At 39.2% G+C, this 14626-nt stretch overlaps 1 protein-coding gene across 1 annotated transcript in view; it reads right to left on the bottom strand.

Moving 5' to 3' along the window:
• Window positions 1-14626, bottom strand: part of UCHL5 (ubiquitin C-terminal hydrolase L5) — a 222263-nt gene that overhangs the window by 71612 nt on the left and 136025 nt on the right. The window contains exon 4 of the mRNA XM_044086778.1: window positions 11800-11925. Coding sequence (XP_043942713.1) covers window positions 11800-11925 — 126 coding nt within the window. The remainder of the gene's footprint in view (window positions 1-11799; window positions 11926-14626) is intronic.

Raw genomic sequence — 14626 nt, 5'->3', positions numbered from 1 at the left:
AAAATTCAGCTAGACTCCCCAAAAATCTTGCTAGCAACTCCCTTTTGGCTAAGACAGCACTGGTTCCCCCTCTTAACACATCTGGTGAGGGGCAATCACCCAATGTTAACTCAATGGTTGATGATCTCAGACAGAACAAGGGGTCTCATCCATCCTCATTCACCCACTTTTCAACTAACCCTGTGGGTAACAGAGATATGATCCATCCCTTTGAGACACTTCTTTTCTCATAAGTGTGCTCAGGGTTTTACAGAAGGCAAGGAAACCCACAACCAGAAAATCTTATATGACCAAATGAAAGACTTTTTCTGGTGCCATGCTCATAACTAGGACTTTTTCAGAGAGGGGGTCCCTCTGGTACTCTGTTTGTGCAATTTGCTCCAGTCTGACCTGGCCTATTCTGCTGTGAAGGGCCATCTGTCTGCCATTTCTGCTGGTCTACCCTTGAATCCTCATTTGGCTTCTTGCTTCGAGGTCAAACAATTTCTTAAATGATTCCTGCACATGAGGCCTCCAAAGAAAAATATTCCACCTCCTTGGGACCTTAATTTTGTTTTAGAAAAATTGACTCTGGCTCCTTTTGAGCTTGCAGATTCTGCTTCTTTGCAACATTGACCTGGAAGACTGTTTTGTTGCTGGCTTTTATTTCTGCTTGGAGGATTTTGGAGCTTCAGACCCTTAAGACCATTCCCTCCTTTTTTGTTTTTTCATAGGAACAGGGTAGTTCTTACTAATCCTATGCCCAGGGTGGTAAATGTGTTGTCCTTGAATCAGTTGGTACAACTCCTTCCATTTTTCCTTTCTCCTCATTCTGCAAGTCCTGCATACCTTGAATATGCACAAACAGCTCATATACTATTCAAGTGACGCTAAGGCCATTTTTGAAAGTCTGATCAACCTTTTCTTTCCTTTCATCCCAGGACATTGGGTTTGGCCGTCTGTAAGCAAAACGTCTCCTCCTGGACAATTAAGGTCATTTCCTTTTATTGTACTTTTCATAGCAAATCTCGGTCTACAGTAGAGAGCCAATTAAACACACTATTTGGGACCAAGGGTAGTTTGGGTAATGAAACTGTTCAGTTAAATCAAACATACACTGAACTGGATTAAAAAACCTCCAAAACCTTGTTTTTTCTGCACTCAGGAAATACACTTTTCAACCATTCAGCAAGTCCAATGGACCATAAGGAACATTTTTCACACACAAGCAGGCTACAAGTTCAAAAAACACACACAAGTTAATACATACAACGGTTACATATTCAGACTTTATGATTTTTCCTAACCAAAAGTTTGGAAGAATGGGTTTGGATAACTGACGTTTCGGGTAATCCACCCTCTATTGTACTTCTATTAGAGCTCATACTACTACGGCTGCTGCCTCTTCTGGTGCCTTCAAGGGATTAGACACCAATTCCATCACTGAAGCTGCTATTTAGACTTTAGTGCATACCTTTACTAAGCATAAGTTAGATATGGTTTCTAGTGCCAGAGAAGGTTTTGCTAGAGCCATTTTATATGGGTTTGTTAAGGACTCTTCTCAGCCTCCCACCTTCCGTTCTGTTTCTTGAGCTTTTTTACTCTCCCTTCGGTTTAGAATTCTGCAACAGTGACCTAGAAGGACATGGTATTGTTGTGTAAAATCTTACTGTAACAGTAAACTTCCTTCTCTTTACTGCTGCAGCATTCGTTCCCTCCTGCCAACCCCCTCGTTTGTTCTGTTCTTTTTGTTTTACATGATCTTCTAGTGGAGGACCCCCCCCCCCTTTTTCCCTTCTGGATGCGCATGGACTTTATGCTATGGAGACCATTCTTTTCTGGGGCAATTCAATTCTGAGTATCTGTATCCGTACATCCCCTTTACATCCCATGTTCTATACAAAGAACATAGGTGTGACGTACGGTGCATTAATATAAAAAAAAAAAAAAAAAAAAAAAAAAATCAGGCTTTCGTATAGCAACAGGTTGCCACGGGCGAAGATCCCTTCTTTTTAGAGCATTTCAACATTGAAGAGAAGGACACCTACTGTTAAGATTTTACACAACTGTACTTCCAAGAGAATATGCTGGACTCCAGCACACCAGGAAGAACAAACAAGTAGAGTTGAAGAATGTTAACATCTTAAATACAGTGTGTGTGAGGACTACAGAGCAGATCCAGTTGAACCAGTTATGGAAATAAAATACACAAGGAAAATCAGTGGTGGACTGACAAACTTAAGAAGGAATGCTGGGTGGCTAAAAAAAGTGGCTTAAGAGATCAGTTGCAACTGCAAATAACAAGGCATTGAAGGCACTCTTCTGGCTTCAGGTAAGTGACTCAGCCACAAAGAAACTACCAGGTTGCAAGGCAAAGACAGAAAGATAAAGAACATAGTCTGACAGCACCAACCTGCTCATTAGTCCACAAGTCATTAAACAGAAAAAAGTGTACTTGCAACACCTTCTGACAGAAGAAAATCCCACAGAAGTTCTACAGCCCTAGATACGGCCTATACTGAAAGAGGAGGCCACACTAGAAAAAATAAGCACATCACGGAGGAAAATGAAGTCAGGGAAAGCAGCAGTCTCACATTAGATCATGGCAGTTATGATCAAGCTGTTGGGTGAGTTTGGGGAGAAATGGCTTCTAAGGGTACTCTTAGCAGTATGGAGAAAAATGGGTATCCTGGATGACTGGAGAATAAGCGTTAGTGCAAGTATACAAGAACAAAGGAGACAATCCCAACTGTAGGCAGTATAGGAGGTGTCAAATGCCTCTCATACTGCATGAAAGACCTGAAGAGGCGGACTAATAAATACACAGAGTAGTAGAAAGTAAGACAGGAAACTGAGCGTTTCAGATTTAGATCGGGGTGCAGCACAACTGACCAGATGTTTGCAGTGAGACAGATAGTTGAGAAAAAACTAAATATGAAGAAAGTCTCCAACCAGGCATTCCTACACTTTGTCATATGCATTCTCCTTGTCCAAGTGCCAAGAAAGCTGAACTGGACAGTCACGTGATGATTTGAAGTCCCAGAAACACTGGCTGAATTAGTACACGTTATGTACAAAGACTCAATGACACTAGTATCAACCGTGCTCAGACTTAGAGGTTCACAATAGCAGTCTATATGCATCCAGGTTCAGCTCTGAGCAGACTGCCGTTTATACTGGTTATGGAGTTAACAGTAGCTAACAAGTCAGAGGGAACAAATCAACAACCTGTATGCAGATGAACTGGCATTACAGGCAGAGACAGAAGAACTTCAGTTTCAGCAGATGACAAGGGAATGGAAATCAAAAGTGAAAGCACATGGGACAAAAGAACAGATAAGACAGCTGTAATGACAAATTAAGGAAGCCAGAAACTGAAAATTGAGATGGAAGAGAAATAGTGTACAACGTTAACAGCTTCAAGTATCTGGTAGGGGTGGCTGAGGTGAAAGGAAGTCTGAATAAAGAGGTCAAAACTAGAATTAGAGGGCCTGCAGCCAAAGGACAGTGTGTCAAGGGTAGCATGTAACAGATGAATGCCCAAGAAGCTGAAAAGGAAAGTATACAAAACAGCTGTGTGACCAGCGCTACTGTATGGTACATAAGCTTTGGCAGCGAAGGCAGAGCAGCTGAAGAAGCTAGAGGTGATGAAGAGCCTAAGAAGGGTGGTAGTATGTACACTGTGGGAAAGAAAAAAAAATGATGGCATTACAGCAGAAGCTAAGCTAGCTCTAACTGTGGGAAAGGTCAAAGGGAAAAGATATTGTGGTTCAGGCACATGTGCAGGAAAGCAGAAGGCAATCTGGAGTGGAAGATCTGGGACAGATAAAAAGGCAGCAAGATGAAACCAAGGGGCCCAGCAAAGGGATGGAAGGACTGTGAGTAAAAGACCTGTGATGGTCAGGGCATGATTACCAAAGAAGGTAAGATAGTGTCAATGAATCGACAGAGATGGCAACAGTTGACAACCCGTCCACACATACATAATCTGTTGGTGTTGGTTGACTGAAAAATGGGGAAACCACTCTAAATGTTCACAGCCAAGATTATTGCTTAAAAAGACACCATCAGCTAGTCATCCCATGTAATTGTCTAACTAGATGTTTATACATTTTAAAGCTGTGCAAAATCTGTCAGGTAAAGCAAAACTCCCCTGTGAATCCACTCCAGCAGGACCCATATATTCTAAACTATGTGAAATATATGGTTTACCTTCATTTAGTTGAAAGTCTAGTATGCAATCTCGCTATTGAGACTTATTGTAGCGAATCTCAGAATGTGTACGAATTAAAATGTCAAAAATGGTATAGTAGAAGATCCAATGCAACCATTTTCAAACTGCAGCACAAGATTTCCTACGTCTCAACATCATTATGCAGGGGGGCAAGCCCCCCTGGATACCCCACACCCCCTACTTTAATACACTAACTCAGAGATCACACTACAGTGAAGGAAAGGGTACATGTCCAGATCCCCACTACAGTGCGATCTGCACCCAGAATACCTACTTCAAATAAGCGAATGCACACTGGCATTCACTCATTTGAATTCAACATTCCCAAATCTTGCCATTGCACTTTTGCAATTTGGTGCGTCGTACAACAGACTCCCAACTAAATGAAGGTAAACCGAAATACACATTTGGGAACAAAGACTTTATAAACAAATGAGCCACATCTTTGGAAATCTCACATTACTTTAAATTCACCAGTATAAACACATCTCCCCTTTGGCTATATCATGTTCAAGATTCACAAATAAGCTACTTTTTACCTTTGCTTAGGGAGAGACCTGAATGGACAGTACACTAACATCCAAGCAGCTCCAAAATGGTAAGATACTAGTAAACAGAAAGGCACTGAGGCAACAAACCAGATCAAATCACAAAACCTTTATTGTCCAAAAAATAAAAAATGTATACAGCAACCGTTACTGACCAAGCGCTTTCACCCTCATGGGCATCTTCAGAGTCAGTTAACTTCGTTCAAAAAAAAAAAAAAAAAAAAACAAACTTTAAATACACTATCAATTAGTGCATAATTAGACACAAATAGTGAAACAGGAAAGTGACTAATTGACTATCCCCTTTGAATGCTTATTCACCAGGCCTTGAATTCCTATAAAACAATGTATTATTTGATAAAATCCTTATGAATAATAAATAGTAAATAAAAAAGTAATAAGTAGGTAAAAACAAAATTAAATAACAATGAATGAAAAAAAGAGAGAGGACCAATATATGCAATAACAACATTAATTATAAACAAAAATTGCATATCTATTGCTGTGTTTAAAAAAATTTATGTTATATACAAGCTGCCTTGTATCTTAAGATACATGCTAAAGATAATGCTTCATTAACACCAGGGGCATTGCTAGCATCCGTTCTCAATTGCCAGAGACATTCCCTTATCTCCAACACAGTTCTATAGTCTCCCCCAAACTCCTTGGTGTAAAGCCTATCAATGACAAAAAAATAAACTTCTTAAAATTTGGACAATGTTTTGTGTGCTCAAATAATGAATTGGTAGTTTTCTTGTTCTTTATATCCCTATAATGCTCTAATATTCTCTGCCTTAACTTCCTAGTAGTCATTCCTATATAGAACGCTGGGCAAGATAGACAGGTGGCAGCATAAATAACCATGCTAGTATTACAACTGCAGTAACCAGGACTCTTCCAAGTTCTCTTGAAACTACCTAGACAAACATATGGGCCATCGTTAATAAATTTACAGGCTTTACAGTTACCACATTTGGCCATTTTAGCAGGTCTTTGGCCAAAAGATCTAGGGGTCCTCTCTAGTAATTCTTTTAAATTCAAGCCTCTACTGTTGATAAAAGAGGGACTTTTACCTAATATATTGTGTAAATCTGCAGGAAAAAGATGTTGCCAAGCACCGTGAATAACATCTTTAACTTCAAGCGCTAACACATTATGTTGTAGTACCATACCAGTAGGCATGTCTTTCCTATCAGGTACTTCTTTGTGGTTGGTAACTTTATCACACAACCTATGTCTGTCGTGTAAAATGGGAACAAAGTCAGTAGACCTTCTTCTAAATATTTTGTGTTGAAGCGTCAAAAGTATGTCGGTCGGGTAGTCTCTGAACAAATAAATCCCTCAATATGTCTAGTTCTACTGAAAAAATGTCATCCTCACTGATAATACGTGACAACCTGATCTGGCCCTTGACTACATTCCTTTTAACATAAGCAGGGTGACAACTCTTATAGTGTAAAAATGAATTACTGTAAGTTTTCTTTCTATACAGTCTGGATTCCAATTTGCCTTTCTTGATATATAATTGTAAATCCAGATAGTCAGTACTGTTCTTGTCAACCTTGTGTGTAAATTTTAGAAATGTAGTTGTGTTGTTCAAGTATAGAATAAATTCATCCAATTCGACAACTGTGCCTTTCCAAAAAAACAGGATGTCATCCAAGAATCTTAAATAAATAGGCATCTTAGCCTTGTATTCAGATGTCAATACAAACTGATCCTCCCATTCTGCTAAAACGAGGTTGGCATAAATGGGCGCACAATTGGCGCCCATTGCAACCCCAGTGGACTGCCTGTAATATTCATCTTTGAAACCCACGTAGTTGTTCTCCAACACTATTTGCATCAGATCGACCAACAAGCCCTTCTTGGTCCGGTGCAAGTTAGTGTGTTTGTCCAGACTCTTGCTAAACCAATCGAGACCAAAATCATGGGGAATCACTGAAAATAGATTGATGACGTCAACAGTTACCAACAAAAATTCCCCCAAGTCTTCGTTGGTCAAAATTCTAAGACAGTCCAAACAGTGCCATGAATCTTTTAATATGCGAGGCAACCTGTCTAAAATATCCTTGGTCGCAATATCTATGTATGAGGCTAATGATTCAGTTTTGGAACGTCTGGCTGCAACTATCGGTCTAAAAGGTGGATTGGCTATATTTTTATGAATTTTGGGTAGGCCAAATAGAGTGGGTATGACCGGATGTTCTACCAACAGATATTTATATTCCTCAGCGTCTATGATTCCATCACATAGCAACTCGTAAAGCATCCAGTCTATTTTGGTGCAAGCCTTCTGGACATCGAATTTAGAGGCCAACTCGTATGTGTTGGGATCATTTAAAATGTTCTGCATCTGCACTGAATAATCAGTATTGGTCATGATGACCACCCCTCCACCTTTATCCGGTTTCATAACCCTGTATTCCTTGTTGTCAGAAAGTTCCTTTAGACAAAAGACTTCTGCAGATGTTAAGTTGTTATCAAATGTGGTTTGTCTATTGTCAAGGAGCCGCCTAATCTGTGTTGTACATAGCCATTCAAAAGCTAACACAGCAGGATGATATGGGGGTATGAATGTACTACTTCTTCTAAAAGTAAATGCTTGTGACTCGCTTGTCAATCCTTTGTTTAGTGTTAAAGAATATTTTTAAAATTCAAATTTCTTGTATAAAGCTTTAAATTGAGGAGAACCTTACTGATATATTTAAAATCAGGTACAAAAGTCAAACCTTTTTTCAGTAAACTAAGATGACCATCCATAATCTTCAAACTGGAAAAATTATAAACATAAAAAGAATTGTCCCCTAAAATAACGGGGCTCTCTTTAGTGTTGTTGGCCAAAAATGGATTTAACATACTGGCTGAAGAATGCTGAAGTAAATCAATGGGTGGTTCAAAACAAAATGCTGAGGAGTCATTAATGGGGTGAATAGTTAAAGTGTTGTCACTATTCTTATTCATCTGTTGTACCAATTATTGTTGTTGAAATTCAAATTTGAGTTGTTCCTTCTCTGTTGCCCACCCCTCCAATTGTTCCCTGTATGCAGACCTACTCCCTGGGGTGGTCTTTGGTCCACCTGGTCTCGTGTGTTGCCCCGATTCCTCAGCCTGTCCGACTGTCTTAATTGGGGTTGATTTTCTAAAAAAAAAAAAAATAAAACACTCCTCATCCTCTTCCACCACAAAGTGTACCTAGTCAGTTACCCCCCTCTTCAGTTAAGTTAGTGTTTCTCCTCGTGGCCCCATGGTAATGTACATCCCCACTTGTGTTAGGTAAGAGGTAAGCTCTCTTCTCTTTAAATTCAATGGTATCCCTTAATATCTTTTTCCGTTTTCTTTCCATACTTGTTTTAACAGACCTATCAAGTTCAGTTGAAATTCTGTCTAATCTACTTTTATTGCTTTCAAAAAGTAAATCATTAGTAATGCTCTGCTTGAGAGCAATAAGTTCATTTTTTAAAATACTTAACCTGTTGTTGTGATCTCTTATAATGATTCTCATTAAATCCATCCCAGTTCTATCAAAGTTCCAGCATATTCTTGTATGCCTCTGTGTTTGCCTCAATCCCCATAGGGATTCTATAAACTCTCAAGCCTCTAGGTACCTGGTTACGTTCTAAAGAACGCTCTAAAAAAACATTGTCCATCTGAAGCAATTTATATTTCTTGACTAACTTCTCAAATCTAAGTACCTGGGTATTAAAATGTCCCAGGGTTGTTCGGTCTAGAAGTATCACCTAAAATGGGGGGTACCAAAAAGTTTTCCATATCAAATATTAGTCCTGTAGGGGTACTGTTTTTGGCAACCCTTAGTCTACTGTTGTTGATGTCTACCCTAGGGTTGTGGTTTCTATCCCCTCTTGGTATCTCTATGTTCACTTGCCTTTCAGTAGTGGATGCTGGAGGTGTATGCATGGTGAAAAGTTCCACTTGTGTGTCTGTTAAACTAGCATCCCTGGTATTGTGCTCTATAGTCTTGTTGGCCTGTAATAGTGTAATAATTTGTTTTGAAATTTCCATATATTGGACCATTAATTGTTCCATTGTAGATGGGAATATATACTCTAAAAAAATCAGTAAAAAATGACAGCAAAATAGATATATAACCTACTGCTTAGCCCAAAGAAATTTTCCTAACCAAAAATTCTAAAAATTCTAACAAGAATACTCCAACTAATTAAGTTGACTAAAACAATTTCATAATAAAGATAAAATAATGACAAAATGTACTTAAAATGTGTTGTGAGAAATTGGTAAATGCCTCTCTCACAAAAAAGATTGCAAACAAAATATGTTATGGCAAATCTCACAAAAAAGATTGCAAACAAAATATGTTATGGCAAATCTGTTTGCTGACAAATCCCCTTACTTATAATGAAACGTACACAATAGTAAAAATATCTTCTATGAAAAACGTAAAATATTATTAATTAAAAAGGAGAGATTGACAATCCCTAGATTTGTTGTAAAAATAACAAACTTCAATTTGCACCATGCCCTGTTTCAAGTTCAGCAAAAGAAAAAATTAACTATAAAGCTGTGAATGCAAACCAAATCTTCTATCAAATTCTATTCAAACATCTAAACATTTAAAATAAAATAACAGGTTAATAAATGGTTACAACAATACAATATTCAAAAACATATATGTTTGAGTCCTTTAGGTTAATTAGTAAATTGTAGTAGCAAACCAAAGTACACGTAACATATAGACTGTGCTGCTTCAAAGCTCAAGTTACCAATATATCAATCACAAGTCAGTCCCATAGGGACAAGCCCTTTGAAACAGTCAAAAGAATGTACGCTGAATGAATTCAAGCCTTAAAATAATGTAGCAATTGTTGTGAAAAAATAGTACCTTGTTGTCTAGAAGCAGCCAAAAACACTTCGAAAAAAACTCCAATGGCTTTCTCAATCGACAAAATGAAAGCCTGTATAATAAATAAAAATGTTGAACCAACACAGAATGGACAAAAAAAGGAGAATTAGTCAAGTTTACTCGTCCATCCAATGTAACAAATGCGAAAAGAAGCTGAAATTAGCTCTTACAGAACTGCTGCTTCCTTTAAATGAAAGAATGGAAGCGAAACAGCACGTACCAACACTGAAAGTTCATTCAAAACAAGTAGGACGTAGTCGACGTAAGTTGTCAAACCAGGAAGAGCAGTACCTCAAAATAAATTTAAAGTGAAAGTAATGTGCCCCCGAATGAAATATTTGCAGAATATTTTTAATTCCACCAAAAAGACGAGTCCACACCAAAATAACATCTAGTGGTAAACCAGTAGACAGATCTTGGTAGCTGTTCAGCTCACTCCAAAAACAAGGAACAATCTAGTCGATCCGAAAAATATATAAACCCAGGTTACCAGCCTCAACGAATGGTAGAAAAGTAGAAAGTGGACCTCAGTAGCTGTTCAGCTCACCCAAATGCAACATCCAATGTAGAGCAACACGAAAATGGCAACAACATACAATGGTCGTCACCATCCCAGAGAATAAGTCTCAAAACTAAAAATCCTTTCACTGGAAATGTCAACCCTGACAAGGTCTATTGCAATAACCAGGTAACAAGTGATAAAGTCCAGTATTGTCGCCAAGTGCCAAATGAACAACTGAGCAGCTCCAAAATGGTAAGATACTAGTAAACAGAAAGGCACTGAGGCAACAAACCAGATCAAATCACAAAACCTTCATTGTCCAAAAAATAAAAAATGTATACAGCAACCGTTACTGACTAAGCGCTTTCACCCTCATGGGCATCTTCAGAGTCAGTTAAATTCGATCAAAAAAAAAAAAAAAAAACACTTTACACTATCAATTAGTGCATAATTAAACACAAATAGTGAAACAGGAAAGTGACTAATTAATTGACTATCCCCTTTAAATGCTTATTCACCAGGCCTTGAATTCCTATAAAACAATGTATTATTTGATAAAATCCCTATGAATAATAATAAATAGTAAATAAAAAAGTAATAAGTAGGTAAAAACAAAATTACACAACAATGAATGAAAAAAAGAGAAACCAATATATGCAATAACATTAATTATACACAAAAATTGCATATCTACTGCAGTGTTTAAAAAAATGTATGTTATATACAAGCTGCCTTGTACCTCAAGATACATGCTAAAGATGATGCTTCATTAGGGGCATTGCAAGCATCTGTTCTCAATTGCCAGAGAAATTCCCTTATCTCCAACACAGTTCTATAGTCTCCCCCAAACTCCTTTATTACTTTAAATTCACCAGTATACACACATCTCCCCTTTGGCTAGATCATGTTCAAGATTCACAAATAAGGTACTTTTTACCTATGCTTAGGGAGAAACCTGAATGGACAGCACACTAACATCTCCTGCTGTACTGCCCCACTCCCAGGTTTGGACTTTTACACAAAACAAACACAAACGCTAGTCAGAGAAACTGACACCACTCTCACTTTCCATCTACTTTTCCTCCATACCCCTTGCAACTACCTAAAGGACAGGATGAAGGGAAGGTTTAGTCAGTCATGAAAAGAAGAAAATGCAGAACAAAAATACACCTGTTGAGGCACATACCTCCACCTACTAGCACATCACATCCTTGAGGTTCTTGTACACTACCAAACCCTAACTGCCAAGAGGTCAGTTTCACTGATTTTGCCTGCATGCCTCAACTGAAAGCCCCTAGCTTTCTCATATAAAATAACTTACAGACCTGTTCTAATAACACAGCCAATTAAAACCAACACCATCTCTGCACTGTGTTCACTGGGTAAAATTAAGTTAAAGGTTTTCACAAGTACACTGTTTTGCCATGATACTGGCTTATCCCTGACACAATCTAGAATACTTTTCCTTTCTCCTAAAAACAGGGTGTTGGTTCAAAAAAGTTTAAGCCCAAAAGGTTCTCTTTTTACCAAAATACAAGTATTGAGGAACAGAATAAGCCTGAAAAGCAAGTTAATGCTACTGCATTGCAGCTCTGTAACAGAGCGATACTATCATTTGAATAAACTAAACAAAAAAATGAAGAAAGCTACTTACTGCAGCATCGAAACTCTGTGAGAATTCTTTAAATTCTGTAAGTGTTTCTCCCAAATGAATATCGTCGTGTATACAATTGAGCAGTACACTAACTATGGCTTGGGTGGCGCACGCATTATTTATTACCTGCAAAAAAAGAGAAAAATAAAATGGGGGAAAATGAAAGAAGGAAGGTCACAACATTATTTTCAGTTGCAACTACTATAGCCAATATACTTCCAGCACATATCTATGCAAATTGATACATCTCTAGAGCTCCAACTCAGTTTTACTGCTTACCACTTGGCAGAATGCTTATCTGCATTCTCGCACATGGAGCAAACAACTGATAAAGGTTGTTGTTAACACACATGGGCATGCAACTGCTCATGAATTAGTAAGCACACAATTAAGTTTATTTTTACAAAAAGCTACACACCGCAGTTGGCCTTAACACAAAATATACTGAATGGTATAAAGATGAATTCCAGAGTCTCCAAACTTTACAATACACACACGCACACACTTACTTTATATCCACCCACACCCACATCCAGATCCATCCACATCTATATACATCTATAATCTATATAAAATATATCCGAAAGCAACAATGTTAAGTGGATTTTTCTCAAACAAAAACATTAATAGGCTCATAGGAAGTTACTAGGCTAGTGGCCCAAGAGGCCTTACAAGCCTAGCCAAATTTTACCCTTGTTAACATGATCAGAACCTATTGCCCCTGTCCAAGATGTACACAGGTGGAACCCCCAGGATGAACTTACGGTTACCCATCCAGTCATCTAGACTGTCTGAAGAGGGCCAATGTTTGATGTGAAGTGGGAGTCTATTCCAAAGGTGTGGTAATGCCTGGGAGACAAGTTTGTCTCTCCAGCAGGTTCTACTGATGTCACATACGAGGTTTAGGTCTTTAGAGGGGATAACCCGTGTGCCACTTGACTTGCGGATGTGCAGCACTTCCAATAATGCGGGGTCAGAGATCTCCGTATATGCAAGGCAGAGATTGCACCCGAGTAATTTGTATGAAACAGAATAAAGTGACAGTGATTTCAGCTGATCCACATAGGATAGCTGCTGAAGACCTTGAATTTCCTTTGTGAAGAACCTTTGTGGCCTCTCCAACTGTTGCAGGTGCTTTGAAAGGTACATGCCAAAAGGGGGGGGGGGTGTTCGCAATTTTTGGCCCAATGAATACAGGGAGGTGATAACTTCACTGTTTTTTTAGGCAATGCCCTTACTTATGAGGTGAGCCATACAGAATGCCCTTCTTACTACTCTGAACATATGGTGATCAAAGGCAAGGGCGCCGTCAAAATGCATGCCCAGATCTCTCACCACTGAGTGCATACTTTGGGTATTGCCACTGATATGGTAATTTGCAAGAACAAATCGCTCCTGCCAAAAGGGATAATACATTTTTCGGCATGGAGTTTGAGGCCATGAGCTTGACACCAATCATTTGTTTGCGCAAGAGCTTCATGAAGGATGCTGACATAGCTTGGAGATTCTATGACCACACCCAGTTTGCAGTCAGCAAAGATCAGCCACAGTCCCTTGATTTTTAGCTTGTACTTGGGGAAAAATAGATTCCAAACAATATAGGTCCCAGGACCGATACCAAGTGGGAACACCACTGGTAATGGGTCTACTGTTGGAGGTGGAGTCCCCTATTTTGACTGCATGGGTTCTATAAGAGAGCCAGTTTGCAACCCACCTTACGATACAAGGGCTGATGTCAAGCTGAGAGTGTGTCAATGATGCCCAAGTGAGAGACAGTGTCAAACGCCTTGGCCAGGTCTAAGCAGGCTGTATGCAAAGATCCCTCATCCAGTCCCCTTGTGAATGTCTCAAAGAAGTCCACCAGGTGTAACAAGCATGATCGCCCCTTGACAAATTCAAACTGGATAGGATCTAGTGTTAGTCAACAAAGATGTAGGCAATTTCCAAAGTCCATGACAACTCTTTCCATGGTCTTAAAGGGTCAGCAAAAGCACCACCTTTATGCAGGGGGATAACTGGCCATTTTCCATTCAGTTGGGATGAAACCAGTGCACAGACTGTGACTAAAGAAAAAAAGTAGCCAACAGTGATGCTAATTCATGTTTGAGCCCTCATACGACGCAGCCTGGGATGTTAACAGGTCCCACTGATGCAGTGTTTTTGGCTTTAGAGAGGACGTTTATAACCTTATAGATACAAGGCAGGGGACAGGTGGTAGGCAGTGCGCTATGAGGCACATGGCGAATTTTGGGAGTAAAAGTTTTCATTGAACCTGCTGGTTAGCTGTGTCCACCAGCCTTTCAGCGTGTCAATGCTACCATTAGCACCTGGTTTGAAGCAAGTCTGAGCTTCGCCTTTTGGGCGTCGGGTAGATGTAACTCAGCCAGCCCACCTTAGCAGTTGTTCCCGGTTATGGAAGCTTAACTGATTCAGGATCGCCATGCGAGTGACTTTCACAAGAAGTCTTATTTGCTTATTAAAGCTGAGGAGGGAGTGTTTCCAGTTTAGAGTCCACACCTCCTTACTCCTGGACACCCATTTCTTCCTTTTACTGTAAAGTCCATTAATGGTGGTTGTCCACCAGGCAAGTTCACTTTTCCATGAAGAGCTTGTTTTGGTCCTAACAGGTACTGCCAAGTCAATGCAGTTATACAAGTACTTGTATAGGACATTGGTGCAGAGTTTGGCATAGCTACAGATTCTGTGTAAGAGGAGAGGCGCAATGAAGTTATTCATAACATCCCATAAGAGATCATAATCTGCTTTGGAGAAGTTTTTTAGTCTAGTCACTGCTAGAGGAGGATCAGGTGTGACAGGGTTGGGGGCA

Source organism: Protopterus annectens, chromosome 10.part0, assembly GCF_019279795.1.
Source record: "Protopterus annectens isolate FY-2018-M chromosome 10.part0, PAN1.0, whole genome shotgun sequence".
Taxonomy (NCBI): Eukaryota; Metazoa; Chordata; order Ceratodontiformes; family Protopteridae; genus Protopterus; species Protopterus annectens.
Note: the sequence above shows the minus strand (reverse complement) of the source record. Positions and strands in the feature narration are given on the sequence as shown.